Source organism: Lissotriton vulgaris, chromosome 5 (assembly GCF_964263255.1).
Source record: "Lissotriton vulgaris chromosome 5, aLisVul1.2, whole genome shotgun sequence".
Classification (NCBI taxonomy): domain Eukaryota; kingdom Metazoa; phylum Chordata; class Amphibia; order Caudata; family Salamandridae; genus Lissotriton; species Lissotriton vulgaris.
The window spans coordinates 1,667,080,020-1,667,101,206 of record NC_141693.1 but is presented as its reverse complement, the minus strand read 5'-3'; the positions used below and the strand labels follow the sequence as shown (position 1 = coordinate 1,667,101,206).

Genomic DNA, 21,187 nt, shown 5'->3' with positions numbered 1-21,187 from the left:
CCATCAATGAGTTTTTGTACAAGTAATTACAGTGTTCCGAATGTATTGTATGAAACAGAATGTAAATGTCAAAGCTTACCAATGTCAAACAGCACAATGTTACATTGACAAAATTGATAACCTAAAATGCAAAACTCTATATGTCAACCTGAAAATGAAGACGATGAGCGCATTTTCTGTGGAAATGCTGAGATAATATGTATTTTTTTTATGTATTACACAGTTCTATATACCTCTCCTTCGCCAGAAGGTATTAGAGTGATTTGCGGTATAACAAAGTGAGGATATGCCTGGAAATCAGTAGAAAAGCGACGAAATAGAAAATTGAACAGAGAAGTACATCATTACAGGGTGGAAAAAGATTGGGCGCAAAATTAAGCTTGGAAAACTGGGAAATATATGCAGGGAAATATTTTTCGGGAAATTTGTCAGACAAGTAAGATCTTTTGCTTGGCCATGCTTTGGTTTCTTGCAATCCCTAGAGCAGCAGCATGAAACAATAACCACACTCGAGGCCACAGGGGGCTGGTACGTACCACATTGCTGTCGTGGGCTTCGTGGCTCACAGTCAGCTGCATCACGAACCAGGTGGCATTGCGCAGGATGAAGGCCGTGATTAGATTCCAGTGAATGATGTTCCGCAGGCACCGGATACTCCTGCGAGGAAACGGAAGTGGAGAATGGAAGTAAGACATCTTCCCATTGAATTCAGCTGCCACCCCACCCTCACCTCCTTACTCCAATAGCTACAAGTCTGAACTAGTAAAATGCTTTCTTTGTGTTTGTTGATTTACATGAAGAAAACACCCATTCTCATTCACGGAAGAAGGAGAAGGATGTAAAAATAGAGCAAAGAAGAGTAGATATATTTGTCAGTATGTGCAGTGATTCAGGGAGTTTCAACTTTGTCAATTAAGAACATTTGACAAGAGCTCGTTGCCTCGAAAAAAAGACCATTTTATAAATGTCAAGAAGTTTACTAAGCCTGACAATTACCCTTTGGCAGCAATAGATCAAAAAGCATTCTAGAGATCATAGAAAGATTATAGTTAATGGAGTATTTACAAGAAAAGTTTGATTAAGGCCCTGGGGCTCTCACCTGTAATTGGTGTGATATTTATCACATCTGAATCCGCTTTCAATGAGTTTGTCAAGTTCGGTCAATGAGTTTTTTAGGGAATATTATGCTGAGTTTGGTGCTTACCACACCAATATATGCATGTTCTGGTAAATACCTGGCATTGCCCCCCACAACCCTTATCAAAATTGACAGGTTTTACCTGTATTTTTCACAAAAATAATTGCCCGTACTTCGAGTTACAATCTCTTAATATGCCGATTTTTTAATCCTAGATTATCAAGACTACTGCTAAGAGTCTATTAAGATTATATTGGTCTTAAAGTTAACAACAGGATTGACTCAAAAAAGTAAGCTGATTTATGAGACAATTTGTTTAATACGAATGAATTTGTTTAATATAAATGAATTACCAACAAAAAAAAGTAATTTAGCTAATTACCTTGCTATAATGAATTTTGTTTGTTTATGGGACCAAGTTTATGTTAATGTGATATCATTAGAGACATTTTGGTTGTCTGCTGCACACGGGTTATTTGATAAGAATATAAAGTTTCAAAATTGTTGGGACATATAAGTAATGGTTTACATTATCTCTTTCTAGGGGGTCCCAGCTATATGCTTATGTTTTTTGTCCTGAGGAAGGAGTCATACAACAAAAGACCAAAACGTCGACTACTGAGTCCATTACTTCATCTACTATTAACTACACAAGTGACCTTTACTTTAAGAAAAATAAGAGTAATTTGTTTTTGTATGTACTGGTTTGAACTTTTTGTTCAGATGAATTATAGGAATAATTTCTAAATTTCTTGTTCATTTGAAAGTATTATGATCAGTTTTTACTGTTGAAATGTACCCCATGAAATTTTGCTCGAAATATATATAAAATAATTTTTTTTGATAAAAAAGATTTCCGGTGTTGCTTCCATTTCATTTAAATGTTTCTTTGTCTAATTGATAGACGTACAGTTTAAATTTGATCAGATATCGATTGAGTTGGAACAGATTAATATAGACGACAAGTTGCTAATCTGTTATCTGCTAATTATTCCTTCAAGTAAAATCCCTTGCTGGCACTTTTTTAATTTTCAGTATTTGCCCAAGCCCACAGGGTATATTGAGTTCCCCTCCTTTCTTTATCACACAAAAGTATTAGATCGCTTTACGTGAGACTCAGTTGCATTACACCAGGACACATATACTTTTGTTAGACACAGGGAGATTAAGTGATTTGCCCGAATCACAGGATGTTGAGCATTGCCGAAACTTGAACCCAGATTCCCAGATTTGAGCTCGACCGACCTAATCGTTAGGCCAAATCCTTTCTCCGATTCCTATTTGAAGGGTGTTGGAACAGTCTGCCTGTCGATATTCGCCAAATCTCCCATCTCCTCCCCTTTAGGAAACGAATCAAAACATGGCTCTTTCCTCTACCCCTTTAAACCAGCTAGCCACAGTTTATTTCCCCCCGGCAATAAACCCCAGGAGTAGCTACTAGCGCCAGGATACCTGCCAGGTGACAGCCGCGCTCTATAAATATTTTAAATAAATAAATAAATAAATAAAATAAATTTTAAATGGAGAACGAGGACCTTTTTATGCCACATTTGTTGAGGGAAAAGTATATCACTTCACTGATAGGTGAGTTCCTGCTGTTGCTCTGCCAGCTACCATAATTTAAGAAAGTGTTTAGCTGGGAATGTACTAAAATCCTTTAGCTTTTTAAAGTAAAAGCATTGGCTGGACATTGATTCATTGAAAGCTATGGTTGTCAGTTGCTGAGTTCTGAGTTACAAAGCCATAACATCTCTCTGAGAATCTCTGAGTGTCAAGCGTTTAGCTGCAGCAGCAACATTAGCCGGTCCCTCCACAGTAATATGGAGTTCCCTGGGGTGATTATCCAGCAAATCTGATTCAGCAACAAGCAGCTGCAGGGGCTGCAGCAAACAACTCGGCAAACCAACAAGCAGCCTCACAAGCACAACAGGGGCAGCAGCAGGTACTTCGAGCAGTAGCAAATCATCGCCCTCTAACTCCAAATGAGGCTCAGCAAGGACAGCAGGCAGAATCACTTGCTGCAGCAGAGGCTGCCAACTCCGCTTTGGCTTTTAGTCAAGGATTCGGAACAGGCATGCAGGCTACCAGGCTCTTACTCCCACTGCTTATTATGATCAGACTGGTGCCTTGGTGATGGGTCCTGGAGCAAGAACTGGCTTTGGAAATCATGTTTGATTAGTCGCTTCAGTACCTATGTTAATCAGTCCTGCCGCAGCTCAAGCAGCTGCAGCAGCATCTGCCTCCAGAGCAGCAAATAATATTTCAGGAGCCACAATGGGTTATTTCGACCCCTTGGTACCCAGCAGCAGCAACAACAGCAGCAGCATCTACATCAGCATCAGCAACAACAGCAGCAGCATCATCAGCAACACAATAACCTCCAAACTAGTTCTTTCTATGGGAATAACTCACTGACCAACAACTCCCAAAGTAGTTCCCTTTTCTTTCATGGTTCAGGACACAGTCAACCAGGAAGTGCGTCCCTTGGGTTTGAAAGTGCTAGCCCCTTAGGTGCAGCTATTGGATATGCTCTTGGCGGATTTAACTCTGGAAATGTCCCAGTGTAGTACCCAGGTATACTACACCGAGAAAGAAAAGTAACAGCTGACCTCTGCCCCATCGGCTGAACTCTGGACCCTCTCCTCGGCAGAGCCTCTTCTGGCTGCTTTCCAGGGAAATGATGGGGGCGGGGGCTGAACTGCGGAGACCCTGCTGTGAGTGGACTAGGTGGCTCTCAGGCTGGAGCTTCGACTCCGTGGAGGCCCGTGGGAGGAGACGCTTAAGCAAACGACTCACACTAGCTGCGGCGGAGTTTCATGTTGAAGATTTTACCATATTGGAAACAATGCATCGTCTCTAAAATGGCTCTAAAATGGCCGATGCCGAGCGGCATATTCCTGTTGCTGGAGACTGTTTGTGCCCCTCAGCTCAAGGTACCCTCAGGTCCTAGCTGTATCAGAGGTGTTTTCGCCCTTCACAGCCATAGCTCCCGTGATACTGCCTGTACCTGCCTGACTTTGTAATGTCGGATGCAGTGTCCCTCGATGCCGATCCTCACTCATCCCACCGCAATTGTTTGTTTCCTGAGCGATGGGTCTCCTAAAGGTTGGCCCCTCAACGATGCTCAGGCCATTTTCTATTCCAGGTACCCATTTATTTCCTACCTTAATAGCCCGATATGATCTGCAGTGCAATCAATACCTCAAACGCTGCCTGATCCTAAAAGGGCGCCCGCGCTAGCAGCGCTCGCACAATACCAGTTCTCTTTTAATTGTGCACATGTTTAAGGTGATTTAACGCTGTGCCTCACTCGTGCCAAAACCATAATTCATCGATTGCCAGCTGCCTATTTGTTGTTTTGGTTCTATAATGATCGCAACTGACCTCAACATTATTGGCTCTCTTCTCCCTGCAAATAAGATGAAGCACACATAGTGGAAGCCTGACATTCCACATCATTTGTGATTTACACACCACAGCCATGCCCTACATACCAGATAATGCAAAAGCCTGCCAAACATCTCTCCACAGCTTTGATGGATCGCTCTAGAGTACAGGAACTACCGGTGACTCCACCCGGGGCTCTGGGAGTGAAGCGCACAGACCCTGACGATCGGTGGGCAGCTTTGGCCTGAGAGTGAAGAGTCATCTCAGCTGTCCAGGCACTGGACTACTGCATGCTGTCTGCTGTCAAGACTACAATTACAGCAGCGGTGAGGCCTAAGTACCAGGTGGGGGGCGGTACCTACCAGGTGAATCCTGACTACACTGGACGTTATTGATTTTCTGGAACCCTTCAGGTATTTTCATATTTCTTATGATTCATTAGTTTTACTAGTGAACAGCCTGACTTCATAATGGCCACCAAAAATACACCCAATACCGTAATCCACTATTTTTTACCTGCCTGACCTAAGGATGGTGACTATCATGGACTCCTCGTTCAGATTCGCTCCCGCCAAGAGGGCTGATGGAAGGATCTAGGGGTTGCCCCACAAGGTTGCCCAACAATTCTGCACACTTTGGAGCTGTCCCCTCCGTTCTAAAACTATTTTGCCACCAAATACACCATTATCCCTAAAGTTACCACCATGGTGTGTACCCTTTACCAAAGCACTCCTTTCTCCCTTTGTTGGGGAGGGATCCAGCATTTATTCCCTGGAGTCTCAGAGACCCACCTGAGAGAGTCCACAGCATCGAGGGAACCACACACAGAGGTGGTGTGGGAATGGCGCCCCTTGCCAAAGCACTCCCTCTTCCTTTTGGGGAAGGATCCAGTATTTAAGCCCTGGAGTCTCGGAGACCCTCTGAGAGAGTCGACAGCATAAAGGGAGCCACGCACAGTGGAGGTGTGTGAATTACACCATTTTCACTAGGATAACCTCACTCCGGACGTTGGACACTGTTTTTTCTCGTCTCCCGGTTGCGTTTCCTTCACTCCCCCACCTCTTTCCCTCTTTCATTCTTTGTCTATCTCTCCATCTCCTATCCTCTCTCCCCTGAATCTCTCCCCTTGCCTGCTTTTTTCCTTACATATGTTTTTAACACATGTAACTACGCTCCAGCAGCTTGTAACTATGATCTGAAGCTGTGTAACTTGTAACTATGTAACTGGCAACTATGCTCGGAAACAATACTTGTCCTCTTGTAAAGTGCTCTGATACCTCCGAGTCTAGCCAGCGCTGTATAAAACTTTTCAAATAAAATAAGAAAAATAAAAGTTTAAAGAGATCTCCAGTGGCACTAAAAGATAACAGACTCCCATTGATCTAATTCAGGCTCATTAGCAGCTGATTGACCTGGCACCCCAGCCAGGACTTCTAAACAGGATAATAGATCGAGCTAGGCATAATATATAACGAAAGGATCAATAACAAATTCAGTGGGAGTAGAAACCAGAAGTAAAGTAAGGGTATACTCATAGCTTTTAAGCTAGGTAGGGTTCTGAAGCAAGAAACTCAAATCAAAAGCAATAGTTAAAGGTGTCCATCAGTACTGATCTCTAAAGCTGCATTTAAATCTGCACCTGGGCTGAATATATAGGTCAGAGGTTGGCATGAGATCTAAAGCAGAAAGATTTCAAGCTAGGAAGAAACAAGCCAGTGATGGCACCTGTAACTTAGGAGTTAATTTACGATGGCCGAGGAACCACCAATGACAGGCTGTCGGTGGCAATCCCTTGGCCATCGTAACAGGGATCTCCATCCGCCATATTACAATGGCTTCTGGACGGGTGGTGGTCGAAAACACTGACTGCCACGGTCCACACAGGCAGGCTTTATTCGACCTCCTGTCGGACCTCCCTGTAGTTCCAGAATGTTGTAGGAATTACAATATTGCTTTCTGCCAGTCATTCTGTGCCGGTCAAACCTCAGCAAAACAGCAGGCAGAAACAGATTTATGGGGCAATAGCGGGCCCCCCTAACCCTCTGGGTCAGGGACATAGACCCTGGGGAGCACCTATGTTAGCCCCCTACCTATCCCTACACCATGTGGTAGGCAAAGCATGGTGCCTGCCACATAGTGCAGGGATATGTGTGGGGTGTCCGTTTTGTCTTGCAGGTGGGTTCAGCAGAACTCAGCACCTTCCACAATACAAAACATGGGCAATGCGACTGCCACAGTGGTGGTCGCATCATAATTTGCCCTGTGGGACTGCCGCCTTGTTGGGGGGTGGTCCCAAATACAATTGGAAGGCAGATGGACGAAAGTCAGTCCGCCATCCTGATGAACCCCAAGGATCTGAAGCAGGTCTGAATACAGAGGGGCCGAATACAATGGAAGTTAGAAAGTCTCCAACGCAGGCCGGAGGCTTTTGGACCCCCATCGTCAGTTTCAATTCTGACCAGCTGATTATGTATCAGGCGGTCAAGATTGAAACTGCCTGGTCATTCCGTCTGGATTCTGACAGGCTCAAGGAGACCATAAGCCAGCTCGAACGGGATCGTAATCCAAAAGGGCGGGCCTTTCCGCCCTTGAGATTTTGATTCAAGGTTTCCAGCACAGTTTCCATGCCGGCCTGTGCGACATGAAAAATAACACGGAAAGTGTGTTCAGGAGGCCCCCAGCAGGGCCCCCTTGTGTATGCGGCCTCTGGTTGGGGACCAAGGGGGCATATATGGTGCCCCCCCCCCCCCCCCGTTGATCCCTGCAACCCATGGCAGACACCTTGAGGTGCCTGCCATGGGGTGATTTGTGGGCAAAGGCTGGCTATAGACATCTTTGTGTCAATAACTAGAGAATTATTCTGGCAATAGAGGTCTGCTAATGAAGTGGCAACTGAAACAGGATTGGGACAGAATGGCCTTTTTGAATCATAGGTGTGTTTAATTCATGTAATTACTTTTTGCGTAATTATGCAAACATTTTGAAAATGTTTGAAGTGAAATGAAAATCTGGCATTTAGGGTTATACATTTTCATAAAACGGGTCTTTGCTTTCATTTTTGACAGTAGAACACACGTGCCACCTGTAACAACCTTCTGTTTTCTGTATGTCTGTGAACTTGAAATCATGCGACGTGGTGTATGGCAAAAGTTCAAGAATTTCATGTAACAAGCCTAAAGAGAAATGCCGGAAATAGTGTAGTATGACACCAGCATAATTACATTTTCTGCCCATCCTAATTTGAACCATGGAGAAACCTTGCCTATGATACACAGTTCATGGGGTTCAAATTAGAGAACAACACACAAAGATTCAGACAAACAGGAGTTCATATGGCATTGTGCACTCCAGAGAACAAAAAGCAGGTAGTGCAATGTGTCCATCTTACACTCTGTTTGCTGGAACGGCCACAGATGCGCACATGGCTGGTTGGTTGCTGGGCAAAAAATCGAGTTGTTTATATCAGTACACTGAATTAACAGAAATAAAATATTGTGATACATAAATATTGCGATGCAAGAATATAATTGACAAGAATATTGTTTAGAGGTACGTATTATTGTTTTCAATTATATTTCTGTTTTTTAATATTGTTTCAATAAAATATAATGTTTTATTACTTGAATGTGTTTTAGTTAATATATTAATATTTATGTGCTACAATTGTTTATATAAATGTTATTATTTTTTCTAATATAGCATGTTATTTTAAGTGATCTAGAATGTTCTGTTTAATTTATAATTGCAATGTATAATGTTGCAGCAGGTTGCTGGGTTTGAAGGGGGATAAGGTGGGAATATAATTAGGTTTCAATTAATTATGAATTAGCGTATACATTTTATTTAATTATATGATTGATATGTATCATGCAAATGATGTAATACTGATTTATTTTTGCTATATGTTATTTGCGGGCTGTTACATTTGTAGGGGTATTGTACCGGAGGTTCATTGAGTAATAATTACCAATTAATTAATATTTGTTAATTATCTAATTGATGCTCAATTATGTAATATATGGAATACTTATTTATTTTACTTATGTTTTAGTTTGGGGTGGCTAAGTTTGTAGGAGTCTAGGGTGGGGAGTTAATTAAGCATTAACTAATTAACAATGTATTATTGTAAATTAATTAATTCATTTTTAATTTTGTAAAATATGGAACTCTTATGTTTTAGTAGCAGGATGCTAGGTTTGGAGGGCTCTAGGTTGGGAAGTTAATTAAGTAATAATTAATTATTGTTTGCAAAATAAATATTTAATTGAATTTCAAACATATCAATTATGGAATACTTATTTATTTTAATTATATTTTAGTTGGGAGCTGCTAGGCGTGTAGAGGCCTAGTGTGGAAAAGTGGTTGATAATTATTTAATAGTAAATATGCAAATTGATTGTTTTATTTTTCTAGTACACAAATATACATTTTTCATGTTAGATCATTTGTTTCTACATTCATAAGGTTACTCATATATGTAATGTGTTTGTAGTTAAGTACTTTCCCTACTTCCGCTTAGACTACAATAGGAATATTAAAATTAACCCCTCCGACCTCTAACACTTTCCCTACTGTTGTGCCGTTGGGAGTGGGAATAATTAATATAACCCATCGGAAGTCCAACACTTTCCCTACTGTTGTGCCGTTGGGAGTGGGAATATTTAATATAACCCATCACAAGTCCAACACTTTCCCTACTATTGTATAGACTGGCTGTGATTTGTACCCCTCCGAAGTCCAACATTTTCCCTACTGTAGTGCTGTTTGGAGTGGGAATAGTAAATTTAACTCATCCAAAGTACCAGGATTTCCCTACTGTTGCACAGACCTTAGGGGCAACAGTACATTTTAAGCCTCTGAAATTCAACACTTTCCCCAGTGCTGGGTTGTTTCGAGTGGGAATAGTAAATTTAACCCCTCCTCCAAAGTCCACCACTTTCCCTACTGTTGCAGGGACTGAAGTAGGAATAGTTAATCTAACCGCTCCAAAGTCCAACACTTTCTCTACTGTTGCATAAAGTAGGATAAGAAAAGTGTATTTAATAAGCTTAGACTCCAATAGGTTTCATAATATTGGTTACATATATTTTATAGCATTACTTGTTTTTTTAAACAACCCATATTTTTTTATTTCACTTTTTAATTTATTTTAATGTCTATAGTGCTTTTAGAAAATGTGTATGTATTATATATATATATTCACACATACATAGTGTAACATGTAATAATTTATACAATATATTTTATATATATATATATATATATTTATTTTTAACGATATGTATGTACATATATATATATATATATATATATATATATATATATATATATATATATATATATATATATATATATATATATATATATATATATTGTGTCACTGATCCAACTGCTTCCTAACTGACTGTGCAGTCTGTGTGTTAGACCTCCAGCCGCCAGAGAGACTTAAAGAGAACCGGAAGTGGTCCATCAGCTCGCGGATGACTGGACTGGTACCAAATCTGGCTCTGGCACAAATGCTGAAATCTGTACAGCATTCCACGACGTAACTGAGCACACTGACTAAGCCTGGCCCTCGACAATGGGTTTGGGCAAAGATTCTTCAAAATTCAATTTTAGCAATAGTGGTGCAAGGGCTAAAGCAATTTGTCAATTCTAACATAAAGGGCTAAAATATACGCTTTTAGAGCTGGAGCACGGTAACCCATCCAGCACTAGTAAAACTCGATCCACTATTACAGTCAGCTTGCAGAGGTCAGGGGGCAAAGTGCAAGACACACAGGTCAACTAGGGGATGCTAGATTATATTTTCGGAGAGTGGTATAATACTGCTTGTTGTTTAGACTCTGTCATTCCGCTGTGATGCTTGCATTTTTCACAATAACTAATTTTACATTGCAGCGAATCTATACAATCGCCTACATTAGCATTATTGACGACCCTCTTATTTTTCTATACAACGATCCATGGAATTGGAAAGAGTGATGTTCAGTCTTCGCGGTCTATATCCTAATAAACTCTCTGCTGTGCTCTGTATCTAATAATCAGTCAACCTATAATAGGATCTATCAAGCAGGAGCACCAAAGGGACTGATCGATATTCATTTCAAAATACTTTATAATACACCAAATGCATCCGAGATGAATGACTGCCTCGTGAGAGGCACTCGGATTGTTAGGAGTTGAAAAGCTTGAGGCAGGAGGCAGACACAGAGTGCGCTCAGTGTGAGCCGAGCGTTGTCATGATTCTGCAGCCCATCACCACAGCTGCCAGTGCCCAGCGCAATCATCTTATAGTCTCCAGGGCACCTGGTGATCCTTCAAAGATGGGGACCTAACGCTTGCCCTTACTTCCAGCCGATGAGCTGAGCCAGCTAGCACAGTTTATTTTAGAAGAGTTCCGAACGGATTCGCCCCAATGACAATTTTGAAAAAAGTGAAGCCTAAGGGGCCCATTAAGATGTCCGGCAGATTGCCCCCGCCAGGCTGGCGGGGGCAATCCGCCCGACATCCACACTAGTCCCCCCCCCCCGCCATATTAGTATGGTGGGAGGGACCTCGGCAGACGGAAAGACGGTCCGCCGCTTTTCCGCCCCGGTCGGAAAAGGAATAATATGGTGGCAGTGTCTATCAGACACCGCCAGCCGTATTATGATGGTTGTTGTTAGGTGCCTTTCCGCGGCGGCGATGCCGCCACGGAAAGGCATGCGGTCTTCATTCTGGGGGCCCTATGCGGGCCCCCAGAGTGAGGTATAGGTGGGGGGTGCACACGGGGGGGTACCTGTGGTACCCCCCTTCATTTGCAATAACAAAGCGCCAGGCACGCGCGGTGCCTGCCGCTTTGTTAATGCAAATACTGAAATGCATTTTTAGCATTGTGACGGGCGAAGCAGAGAGCACCGCCCACCACAATGCTAAAAATGCAGGATGTGCCCGCCACTGTGGCGGGCACATCCTAATACCCCCACGGGATCCTCACCCTTATGGCGGGCGGTCTCGAATTCCAACAGGATGGTGGGCGGACATCCTAATGACCCCATAGTGTGATTTTTGGACGCACCATTTTCACATAAAACTGCTAAAATGCCATTGTATTGGAAAGGACAGTTATTAAATAGTCTAGCTATTTTATGGAGTGCCGAGCCACTGAAGCATGAGGATTGCCGAAATCGACCCCATTTTTAACAAAAATACACTGTGAGTGCTTCCATTTGTGAAAAGTTAGCTCACTGTGCCAGGGCGCGCATTTTGTCATGATTGATCCACGTTAAAATAAATTCAGGATATCAGGTGACCTATTTCTCTTTTTTTTATTTTAATTTTGCAATTTATATAAAACACAACTCCACCAGAAAGGCGTCAGCTTAATGCACTTTGAAACAACAGGGACGTTTCGCACCCCTTGCACAGAACAAGCATGAACACACTAAATATAAGGTCAGCAAAACATTGATAACAATTTAGAGTCACAGGGCCTGGTGTGCGAAGATTCCTATTAAGAAATTGTAAACCGCCTCAAATAACGATTTTCAATCTGCTATTTCTTAATAGGAATCTACTAATAAAGATTTGGTAGAAGCAATCAACCAATCAGGGTTTGTAAAGTGAGACTACTCACCCGTGAGGGTTTCATGGCGCTAGGTGGGTTCTGATACGTATGCGCTATAGTATTTAGTTGAAGAGCCAGATCTTGAGTTCCTTCCTGAATTGGGTCAAGTGGGTGCAATATGCACACAGTCTTCTACCTAATGCATTAGTATTTTGCAAACCAACCTATGTATTAATAGATTGATTCATAAAATACTGATTAGCAGTGGGTCTCGGTTTAGCCTACTTCATTAATATGAAGGAGACCCTCTACAATTAGTTAGAGTCGCAGGCATGGTTGCCTGTTGGGGCAGTTGACCACCCATGTCCGCTTTTTAATAAAGCAATCTTTTTTTTTTTAAAGCAACCCATTTTTTTTATCAGAAAACAGGATACATTATAAAAAGAAAATATTACTTTTATAAATATTTTTTAGTAGCAGGGAGTGTTTTTGTTCACATTCATAAAGGTGAAGGGGTCCCTTGAGGACTCTTTCCAATATGTGAATGGTTACCAACAGTTTAGATGGTAAAATAATAATGTTTTGCGATTGTATTTTGATTGCAAAATATTAGTACATAAGCTAAATAATTGATATTTAGAAGGAATGCCCTTTAAATGCCTCTTTCAAATCCCAATTCTGAATTTGTTTTAAAAGCCAAATTGTGATTTGTTAATGTTACCGAATGGCAACTTGGGTTTTGTCGCTGGGAAGGCTCAAATTTGACTTTTGCAACCATAAAATCGCTTGGTACATCAGGTAAATGGACATCTAAAAATGCAGAGGAACAGGAGACATTAAATTACAGAAAAAAGTCTGGCAAGTATAGACATAGCTAGAAATATAATAGCACACAGAGGAGCTGTAGCATAGAGCTTCAACTGGCTAGACCTCTTCTCGAGCCCTCTCTGCGCTGACACACTCTGCCCTGCCCCACCTGTCTCTGTCATTTAACTACAGTGTGAATGGAGGGGGTGAGACGTCAAACGGCGCGTGCTTAGGTTTTCTCCTCCCTGCAAGGGCCATTTAGTGGCTGTGATCCGTCATGCCACTTAGGCAGAGCTGCATTACCATAAATGCGTTGAGAAGCAAGGCCTGTGGCCGCTAAGATGTAACCTAAGAGGCATTCAGGAATGGGATTCAGTTTAGCAGTCATCCCATGGCCCCACTGAACACTCATGGTGCGCTCTTCTATTTCCCTAGGGTCCACCGCCTTGCTGCTCTAAATGTACGCATTTCTCCCTGTCGGCAAAGCCAGACAATCTGCACTCAAAAAAATACATTACATCTTTGGCATGGACGTCATTTAGGGGTGGCCAGTGGTCGAAGCTGCGACCCATGCCTTTACCCTTGTGACCCCTGGCACTGCCTTTGTGACCCTGGCCTCAGCGGTGACAAAATCAGTACCTTGAACACAGTGGCAACTCACCCTTATGGACGTCGATTTGGGGCTGCACTCTCCCATGTTTTCTGTCAATTTGATATTACACTAATAGTGAATAATAGTACTGTTAGACTTGACACTATTGGTGTGGGTCTCCCATCCATTTTTCTGCTGTTGCTTCCTGTGCTGTTGCTGATCTCGATGCTTTAGGCACATTGCCACTGCTGTTCAGTGCCAAAGTGCAAGTGCTCCCTTGGTAAATTGTTGTATGGATTAGTGATTCCATGACTGGTTATTTGATTTACTTGTTAGACCCTGGTACAGTGCACCATGTGTGCCTAGTGCCTGTAAATCAAATACTGCTGGTGGGCTTGCAGCACTGATTGTGCCACCCAAAGAAGCAGCTTGTAAAGTGTGGCCCAGGCCTGCCATTGCAGAGCCCGTGTGCAGTCTGGGACTGCCATGTCGACTTGGCAAGTGCACACACTTGCCAGTCCCCAAACCTTCCCTTTTCTGCATGTTAGTCACCTCTAAGGTAGGCCCAAGGTTACCCTGTGGACAGGGTGCATTGTATGTGATGTGTGTGGCATGTCCTGATAGTGAAATTCTGCCATTTTCGTTTTTCACTATTGCAAGGCAATCTGTTCCCATAGGCCAGAATGGGCAGTTTGCTTATAACATCTTATAAACATAACTGACCCAGGGAACAAGATTGGAAAATAAGGTTTAGTGTGCCTGAACTCAGAATGTTAAAGCGCATCGTTGAGTGTGGGTGATTTTTACATTCTGTGTTTGAAAATACAACTTTTAGAAATTAGGTATTTTCTTGCCTAACCATCCATTGTTTTTCTGCTAGGTATGTGTATTGCATGTCTAGCTTGTGAGTGACAGAGGCTGGGAGAGGCAGCGGCTCTGGCAGTCTGGTGAATCAGGGCTGGGCTGAATGGAACTTGGTTGAATTTAGAGTAGGGGGATGAAATTTCCTTTCACCTGCCTGGGCCAGGTCTGCTTTCAACAATGCTGTCTCCACCTCCTGCAAGGAAGCTGCAACAGTGAGGTTAGAACTGGTTTTGGCTGGGTGCAGACACTCTCTGCCTACAGAGAACAACGGATTTGTGTGTATAAAAAGTGGGACCCAGACCCAGACTTTTAGATCACTTCTGGGAAATCAAGAAGAACCTTTGCCAAGGAGAAGAACAGGAAAATCTGAGGAAGATTACTGCCCCTGTGTGTTTGCTGTTTGGGGTTGGCCTGCAGTGGTTTCTTGTTGCCTAGGAAAGGAGAAAAGGGACTTTTCTGTTTGATTTGTCATCTTGAAGAAGATCTCCAAGGGGTTGAAACTGAGCTTGCCTCCTGTTCTGAAGTCTCAGGGACACTAAGACTTCACTACCAGCTCCCCTGAATTTCCTTGCTGGGAATTCCAACCTGCAAAGAGGTTCCTGCTGCTGTTTAGGACCTCTAGAGACTGTTTGTTGTTGGGAGCTGGAAGATCGACACAACGAGAAAGAAGCTTATTGCATCCGCACCCATTCCCAACGCCTCGCTGAGCCTCGGAGAAGACGTGTGCCGCATCTGCATCTGGTCCCGACACATTGCTGAGATACGGAGAAGAAGCGTGCCACATCCACATCGGGTACCGATGCATCACCCAGAAAACCGTTGCAGCACCTGCCATGCGGCTCCAAACATTCACACATCGTCTGGATCATCACATCGTATCACACCGCCATTTTTTCACATCATACCAGATCATCACCACTCATCGAGACACCATCTTGTCGCATCGTAACCGGAACGCAGTAAAAAAACAGCACATCACCTCCTCTCTGGTAAGGAACAGACGCATCGCCTCCTCTGCGCTGCAGTAAAGAACAGACGCATTGCCTCCCCCGAAGCAAGGAACTGACGCATCACCTTCCCTGCAACCCTTTTGTTTGTTTTGCTTGACACATCTAAGGTACTTTTGTGGGAGAAGTGCCGCATTTACAACTTGCTTTGAACTGAACTATTTCTACCATTTAAGAGCCTTATTTTTGATACTGTATTGTGGATTTTTGCCGTTTGGTCTTGTTTAGATCAAGATTGCTTATTTTGCTAAACTGGTGTGGTGTCCATTTTTAGTGTTTTCACTGTATTACTGTATGTGTTCACAAATGCTTTACACCCTGCCTCTGACATAAGCCTGTCTGCTCATGCCAAGCTACTAAGGGGATGAGCAGGGGTTATTTTAGAAGTGTATCTCCCTTATCTTGACTAGAAGCAAGGGTCCCTATTTGGACAAAGGTGCAAACCATTGTCAACTAGAGACCCCTATTTCTAACAAGTACAATATTCGCTAGTATTGTAATAAAAGTGGTTAAATTAGCACAATATGCACTAGTATTGTAATAAAAGTGGTTAAATTAGCTGAACTATGACCTTTCCGGGCAGCTGAGGTAACTAAAAAAGTGCTTTTAAATGTTGGTTGTGTGCGTGCTCATGGGTGAGACTGTTTATGTGAGAGTAGGTGTTTGTGTGTCTATGTATAAGCATGTGTGTGTGTGTGAAAAAGAAGGTCAAAGGATGTGTGATGTCACTTCCTCTACCATTGGCCTTTTAGCGAATTGACGTCCATGCTCTTTACTTTAAAAACCATGAAGATATCTCCATAAGTAGTACGCTTCAAACTGAATCGGGTATTCTAGTCATCAAAACTAATAAAAGTTTTTTTTCCACAAATGAAAACACAATAAACCTGCACTCTACCAGAGACCCAAAATAAAGGCAAACAGCAGTGCCCAATATGGAACATAAACCAGAGTAAGCATGAAAATCTATGTGGAAATGTTGCATAGGGAATGAGATGTGTGATTGATATACACTTGGGTGTGAGGACAGCACAGACATTTCTGCAGTGCAGAAAGGTAAGCTGGTACTGAACTTCAAGGCTTGGGTGAATTAGCCAAGCAGGAAGGAAGAGCCAGCCATCCAATCGCAGAGGGAGTTTACAGTGTATCTGTTTCATATATTTTATGTAATTCATGTACTCTGAAGTCCTTATGTAATGTATCTGGTTCTATTGTAAAGTGCTCTGACACCTTCGGGTAAAGTTTTTGCTATATACAAACATATAAATACATAAATGAGATGCACTGGCAGACTTCACCAGGCAGTGAATCCTGCATCAGAAGCGGGGGTTCAATGTTTGAGCTGATTTAGAAATGCTTGGTAGATATCTAGATATAAAGCATAAATGAATACATACTATGGTTGAGGAGCCATTCCTGTGCTTGGTAGGTGATCAGTCTTAAAGCATTTGCAGGAGCAAATTCTGATTAGTACCGGATAATCACACAGCTGGGTGTGTGGTTATTTCCAAAACAATAGCAGACGGTGTATGACAGGACTGAGGTGCGGTTAGACCTGACATTTCTTTGCGTGATTACCCCTGACTTTTTGCCTCTACCTCTTCTATTTTTGATTCTGCAATAGATGCTTTGACAGTTTGCCATTGCTAAACAGTGTCAAAGTGCAAGTGCTCCCTGTGTAAAGTATAATGGTAATTGGTTGTCCATTATTGGTATGATGGCCTTACTGGTAAAGTCCCTACTAATGTGCACTATGTGTACCAGGGCTGGCAATGCAAATGCTACTAGTGGGCCTGCAGCACTAATTGTGCCACCCACACAAGTAACCTTAAAAAGGGAACTCAGGTCTGCCATTGCAGGGCCTGCGTGCGGTTTGTTAAACTGCCATGTTGTTCTGGCAAGTGCACCCACTTGCCAGACCTTACCCTTCCCTTTCTATGCACATCAGGCAACCCTATGGTAGGTCCAGGGTACCCCCTGGGCAGGGTGAAGTGCATGTGAAAGGTAGGACATGTACCAAGGTGTGTACCATGTCCTGACAGTGTAATAATCTCCATTTCATTTTTTACTGTTGAAAAGGCCATCTTGCCCATAGGATAGAATGGGAAGGCAGTGTAATATGTTTTCCAGCCTATCTTCCCTAAGGCTTGAGATGGAGAGGTGAAGTTTAGTTTACCTGAACTCACAATGTAATAACACATCTTTCTATGAAGGTGGTGTTTGCATTGTATGTTTCTAAGCCACTCTTTTAGAAGTGGCAGGATTGTTGTGCTCTAAACATTTTTGTATGTCTCTGCCTGGTTGTGGATTGACTATCTGAATTTGAAAGCGATAGGATCTGTCTTGACCCAGGGGAGGAGGTGAGACAGCAACAGGCTGACCTGCATCTGGAGGGTACGGGAGGAGTAGCCCCTAGAGGTAAAGAGGCCTGGGTTGCTGCAATAAAACAATTGTCCCATCTCCTGAGGAGTGATTTAGAATCTAGACTCCCACTAATCAAAGGAAGACGGTGTCACTGGCAGGGATGCACCCAGAACTGGTTTGAACAGGGGTCAGTGTCCCCAAAACACAAAGACTTGAAAGCCATTGAGGGGTATAAATATGAAAGCTGAAGCCCCTGAAGTTTGGAGAATAAATTGATCAAGATTGAACATTTCTGGAGCTACTTCGTGGTCAAGAGGAACCTTTGCCAAGGAAGAAACAACTGAGGAGACTGAAGGAAAGGACTGACCCTTGCTGTGTGTTCTGGGACTAGCCTGCAGTTTGCTGTTTTAACAAGGGAAAGGCTAAAGGGACTTTGCTGTGTGCTGTGTTCCCCTGCTTTCAAGGACTCTGCTGTGCTATTTCCTGAAATAACTTATCCCTAAGGGCCAGAGTTGAACTTGCTCCTTGTGGAAACACAGAAACACAAAAGTTTCCAGGAGAGTCTCAGCGACGCTGTGTGCATGTGTGTTTTGCAGCCTGAGACCCTTGTAAGATGTGCCCTGTGATCGTGGGGACCTGGAGTCCAAGCAAGGATCAGCGACGCGGTGTGCGTGTACTTTTTTCGCAGCCTGAACCCCTTTGTGAGGATTGTCCAGTTATCGCATTCACCGGAATCCAAGTAAGTCTCATTGACGCTGTGTGCGTGTTCTTCGTGCACCGTAAGACCTTCATGAGGATTTGCCTTGATATTGTGTGCACCGGAATCCAAGTGAGTCTCATCGACTCTGTGTGCATGTGCTTTGTGCAACGTGAGACTTTCGTGAGGATTTGCCTTGTTAACGTGCACCCAGAGTTTAAGTGAGTCTCAGCAATGCTGTGTGCATGATCTTCATGCAGCCTGAGACCTTCGTGTGGAGTGCCCAGTGATCTTGCAGCCAAAGCTCAAGGACGTCTCATTGACGCTGTGTGAGTGTGCCCTGTGGCAGCCTGCGATCTTGGTCATGGAAGCAGCCCAGACCGGCCGCCCCGTAGGAGCTGAGCTGCTGGTCTGAGCCCGCAGTTGCCAATTCACAAGGATTGCATTGGAGGCCCAGCTGCTGGACGAGGAGGGAGAGTGAATTGGCAACCCCCAGGTAACGTGTGTCGACTCCTGGGGTAGGGTGTGGGCTCAGAGGGTGACGCTCTCGGCCTCTCTCTCATTCTGGCAGTGCAAGCCTCTATTTTGGCTCGTATTGTGGCACCTATTGCCAAGGGAGAGTCAGTACAGGGGCCGGAGTACAGAGCTTCACTTTTTGGTTTACACTGTACCCGTGTTGGGGGCAACTGTTGAGAGGCTTACTGCAAGTCAGAAGGAGTGGCAGAGAGACCGCCAAAGGCACAGTTATTGTTATGTTATTGTTATTTGTTGGGAGCACAGCTACCCCAGCTAAGGAGCGTCCTGGCGCATTGACAAGGAGAGACATAACACAACAGGAACTAACAGAAGACTAGAGGGGGCAACTAAAACAGAAAGGTTTTTATGGCTTTTCGGAAAGCCGTGAGGTCCTCCAGCAGGCGAATTTCGACCAGAAGAGAGTTCCAAGTTGTGGCAGCTTTAACGCTGAAGGAACGTCCCCCCACACGGCAAAGCCTGTATCTGGGAACTAGAGCAAAGGCCTGGCCTTGGGAACGGAGGGTGCGTGTAGGGACGTAAAAAGAAAGAAAGCTGGGCATAATTTCAGGGCCTATACCGCTCAAAATCTTAAAGGTCAGACAGAGGACCTTGAAGAGAATACGCTTCCTCACTGGAGGCCAGTGTAAGGAGCGAAGAACACTTGACACCGGGCAAAATCTGGCCAGGCCAACAATCGCTCTGGCCGCAGCATTTTGTACCCGTTGCAGGCGGGTAAGCTCAGCCTGATTGGCCCCGACCAGGAGAGAGCTAGCGTAATCCAGGCGAGAGATGACAGTGGCCTGAATTACCAGCTGCCTGGTTGGGGCGTCAAAGTATTTGAGGACAGGTCATAAGCCTCTCAGCAGGCCAAAACAGCAAGCAGCTGTTTTTTTGGTGTGTCCTACGAAGGTAAGACCAGCATCCAGCCAGACTCCCAGATTTTTCAACTCCGACACCGGAGTCGGGGTTGGTCCCAGCTCTGGCGGCCACCATTGGTCACCCCATAGTTCCACTCCCCTTCCGACAATCATAACTTCTGTCTTAGTGGCATTAAGCTGGAGACAGTTTCCCGTCAACCAGCTAGCCACCGCCTTCAGTCCATCCTGAAACCTAGGGGCATCTTGTTCCGCATCCCCGCTGAGAGTAACCGCCAGCTGTGTGTCGTCGGCATATGAGACCAAGGTTAGGCCCCACTGCCTGGCGACATCAGCCAGCGGTCTCACGTACAGATTGAACAATGTGGGACTCAGCGAGGATCCCTGCGGAACCCCCATGGCCAGTGGCTGGAAATTGGACTTGAAGGGAGGGATGGCAACACAGAAGGAACGATTGCCGAGGAAGGAGCGGAACCACTGCAGCGCCTGGCCCCCAACACCAATCTCCTCGAGCCGATGCAGAAGGATACTGTGAGAGACCGTGTCAAAGGCGGCGCTGAGGTCTAACAATATCAGTGCCGCCGTCTGACCAGCATCCAACACCGCACGTAGATGTTCTACCATCACGAGGAGAGCGGTCTCCGTGCTGTGCCCAGCACGGAAGCCATTTTGTGTGGGATCAAGGGCGTTGGTCCGGGCGAGATGTTCTGACAGGGCCAAGTTGACATGTGCCTCTGTTATCTTCGCCGGCCAGGGTAGCAGCGAGATGGGGCGGTAACTTTCGGGCTTCGATGGGTCTAAGGAGGGCTTCTTGATGATTGGGGACACCACCGCCTGCTTCCACTTAGTTGGGACTACACCCGACTCCAATGAGAGGTTGACCAGGGAACATACAACAGAACGTCCCATAAAGGCCTGATCTCTAAAAAGAGCAGGTCTTACTGGATCCGATGGAGAACCAGATTTAACTTGCAAGGCAAGTTTGTCAAACCCCTCCGGAGAAAGAGGGGGAAGTGAAAGCAGGGTAGTATGACGTGGTGCCCCATTGGAACTTCCCAGATTGATCCCTGTGCTTGTGAATGCCCGATAAATAGCTTGGACTTTTCCCAGAAAGTAAGAAGCCAGGGATTCGCAGTGGGAAGTGGAACCCACAGTCACAGAGGAAGTCCGCTTCGCCAAAAGGTCTTTCACGGCCTTGAAGATGGTCTTCGACGGGTTTGAGCTGTTACGAATTTCTGCAGCGTAAAATGCCGCACGGGCTCGACAAATAGCCCGGTGATAGATCTTGACGGAAGCCACATACGCAGCTTTTAAATCAGCCTTATACGTCTTCCGCCATGCTCTCTCCGCCCGTCTACAGGCTCCCTTCAAGGCACGTAAGGCGCTATCAT

At 44.2% G+C, this 21,187-nt stretch overlaps 1 protein-coding gene across 1 annotated transcript in view; it reads right to left on the bottom strand.

Annotated features, from left to right (window-relative positions):
* LOC147716922 (corticotropin-releasing hormone receptor 1) overlaps positions 1 to 21,187 on the bottom strand; it is a 1,353,112-nt gene that overhangs the window by 582,820 nt on the left and 749,105 nt on the right. Inside the window, exon 5 of the mRNA XM_086919826.1 lies at positions 537 to 657. Within this exon, the coding sequence (XP_086775952.1) occupies positions 537 to 657 (121 nt within the window). The remainder of the gene's footprint in view (positions 1 to 536; positions 658 to 21,187) is intronic.